Genomic DNA, 2,500 nt, shown 5'->3' with positions numbered 1-2,500 from the left:
TGGGATTGGGAAAATAGTTTATAACGTTATCCACCTTTTTCCAGAACTGGAGCCTGGAGAACAGCAGGAATAAAACCCCTGTTCAATGAGGCTCACTTTATGACTGTGACAATTGTAGGCCTATCAATTAATTTGCTATTGATAATAGCCTCAAGTCTGTCTGCGTTTGTCTTGACTTTGAAAAGAACTTGATGCCATCAAGCACGATACCTTACACGATATCGTCTTAAGAGGAAGCTGTTTTATAGCAAAATCTCGTGATTTAGCCATATGTCGTCTCACTCTGACAAAACTCTGCTTCTCAGTCATCGTATAAACTCTTGTTCTTAGGCCATCGTAGCTTTATTAAGAAAATAACACAAACAGCGGTGATAAACATTGTATTCCAACGAATGTTTTATAAGAACTTGGCGTTTCGTATGCTAGTCAACATACATTTTCAAAAGCGACCGTTCCAATTTTTGAAAACTATATATATATAGTACAGTAAGGTAGGGACGGGATATCTGAGAAATACAACAGACAAGGTTAATTTGGGAACAGAAATCTGCACAACTAAGCAATTAAGTGAAAATGTGGCTTAGCCAGGAATTGAACCTGGGTCTCCAGATTACCGGTCGGATGCCTTAACCACCCAGCCACTGAACCAACCACACTAGGAACACATATTACTGTACAACACATACACAATTTTGGCCTTCAGATGGTCAGGTCCGAGGAGACAATTTCACACATTCTCTGCAATCAGGATCACCTCACTACTCCCCGGTCGATCGGTGATGCACGGCCATATCCCCCTGGAAATTAACTAAGTACAGTAAGGTAGGGAGGGGATATATTAGCAACTGATTGCCTTAATTACTTAGGATCACCAGCCTATTCCCGTTTGGATGGCGATTCATTAGGCATTTCTGAGAAATACAACAGACAAGGTTAATTTGGGAACAGAATTCAGCTCAACTAAGCAATTAAGTGAAAATGTGGCTCAGCCAGGAATTGAACCTGGGTCTCCAGATTACCGGTAGGCTGCCTTAACCTTACTGTACTTAGTTAATTTCCAGGGGGATATGGCAGTGCATGACCGATCGACCGGGGAGTAGTGAAGTGATCCTGATTGGAGAGAATGTGTGAAATTGTCTCCTCGGACCTGACCATCTGAAGGCCAAAATTGTGTATGTGTTGTACAGTAAGATGTGTTCCTAGTGTGGTTGGTTCAGTGGCTGAGTGGTTAAGGCATCCGACCGATAATCTGGAGACCCAGGTTCAATTCCTGGCTGAGCCACATTTTCACTTAATTGCTTAGTTGTGCTGATTTCTGTTCCCAAATTAACCTTGTCTATATATATATATATACCAAGTTTATAGTGTGGTGTGAAGGTGAAGAGCGCTTAATACCATTACAAGTAGAGCGAAAACAAAGTAAACACACAAGGCAAAGATCAGCTGTTGCTACTCTGAGTTTCATATATATATATATATATCGTAAACATTAGAGGTCTGGAAATTCTCAGGCTAGGTTCCAGACCTCTAATGTTTACGATATATGTAAATATATAGTTTTCAAAAATTGTAACGGTCACTTTTGAAAATGTATGTTGACTAGCATACGAAACGTCAAGTTCTTAAAAAATACGTTGGAATACAATGTCTATCACCGCTGTTTGTGTTATTTTCTTAATCATTCTGCTTCTCATGTTATTTGTCTCATAGACAATTGAGACAAACTGGTCCAGGGATTGAGAACCTATCATTAGAGCTTTGTACAACAACCTTTGTACATTTGTATAATAAGTTTGTAGGATTTAAGGAATAGGCCATTTCCGAGTTCGTGCCTTCCTCCTCTTCAAAGCGAGTCTAAGTGCGAAGTTTTTGTTATGAAAATTAGTTTTCATTCACATGTAAAGTAGAACTAATTACCATCACAAAAACTTCGCACTTAGACTCGCTTTGAAGAGTAGGCGGGCTTGAACTCGGAAATGACCTATTTAAATAACGACGGCGTGCATGGAACAGAGCTCTGGCTGCTAATTACAGGGAAACACGTGGAAGCAGGGTCCCAAGACTAAAATCTCTTGACTTACGTGAGGACTGAGTAAGTTTCGTTGAAGACAGTTAACGTACTCCATTTGTCTCTCATTCTCTGTACTATTCATCGGAGTGCCAGACGGGCTCACGAGGTAAAAGGAAACAATCAGATGCAATCTTGCTCTCTTTTGGTGCCCTAAATAAAAAGAGAAATATATGAGAAACAAGACGTCTAAAAGCGCGTATCCGTGGGATGCATAAACAGTTAACACAAATTGTCCAGATACAGTTAACTGCAACTACGGGTAAAATTCGGAAAATGACGAGAGTTTACCAGAAAAATAAATCTGTAATTTAAGTAGCAGGTATTTGTTGTAAAAACAGAAATAGAGGTTTTTCTTATTATTAATGCTACTATATTTGCAAATGGAAACAATCAGCACAGCAATATCATCATAATTTACTTTAACTTACT

The 2,500-nt window shown here is 39.3% G+C and overlaps 1 protein-coding gene and 1 non-coding gene across 7 annotated transcripts in view; one reads left to right on the top strand and one right to left on the bottom strand.

Moving 5' to 3' along the window:
* Positions 1–2,500, bottom strand: part of LOC138043566 (uncharacterized) — a 55,810-nt gene that overhangs the window by 1,867 nt on the left and 51,443 nt on the right. For all 6 annotated transcript variants that reach the window (XM_068889918.1, XM_068889915.1, XM_068889920.1 and 3 more), the window contains one exon: positions 2,082–2,221. In XM_068889918.1, the coding sequence (XP_068746019.1) occupies positions 2,082–2,221 (140 nt within the window). The remainder of the gene's footprint in view (positions 1–2,081; positions 2,222–2,500) is intronic.
* Trnai-gau (transfer RNA isoleucine (anticodon GAU)) lies at positions 1,211–1,282 on the top strand. The gene has a single exon. It is a non-coding gene; the product is annotated as a tRNA-Ile (tRNA).

This window comes from Montipora capricornis, chromosome 3, assembly GCF_036669925.1.
Source record: "Montipora capricornis isolate CH-2021 chromosome 3, ASM3666992v2, whole genome shotgun sequence".
NCBI lineage: Eukaryota > Metazoa > Cnidaria > Anthozoa > Scleractinia > Acroporidae > Montipora > Montipora capricornis.
Note: the sequence above shows the minus strand (reverse complement) of the source record. Positions and strands in the feature narration are given on the sequence as shown.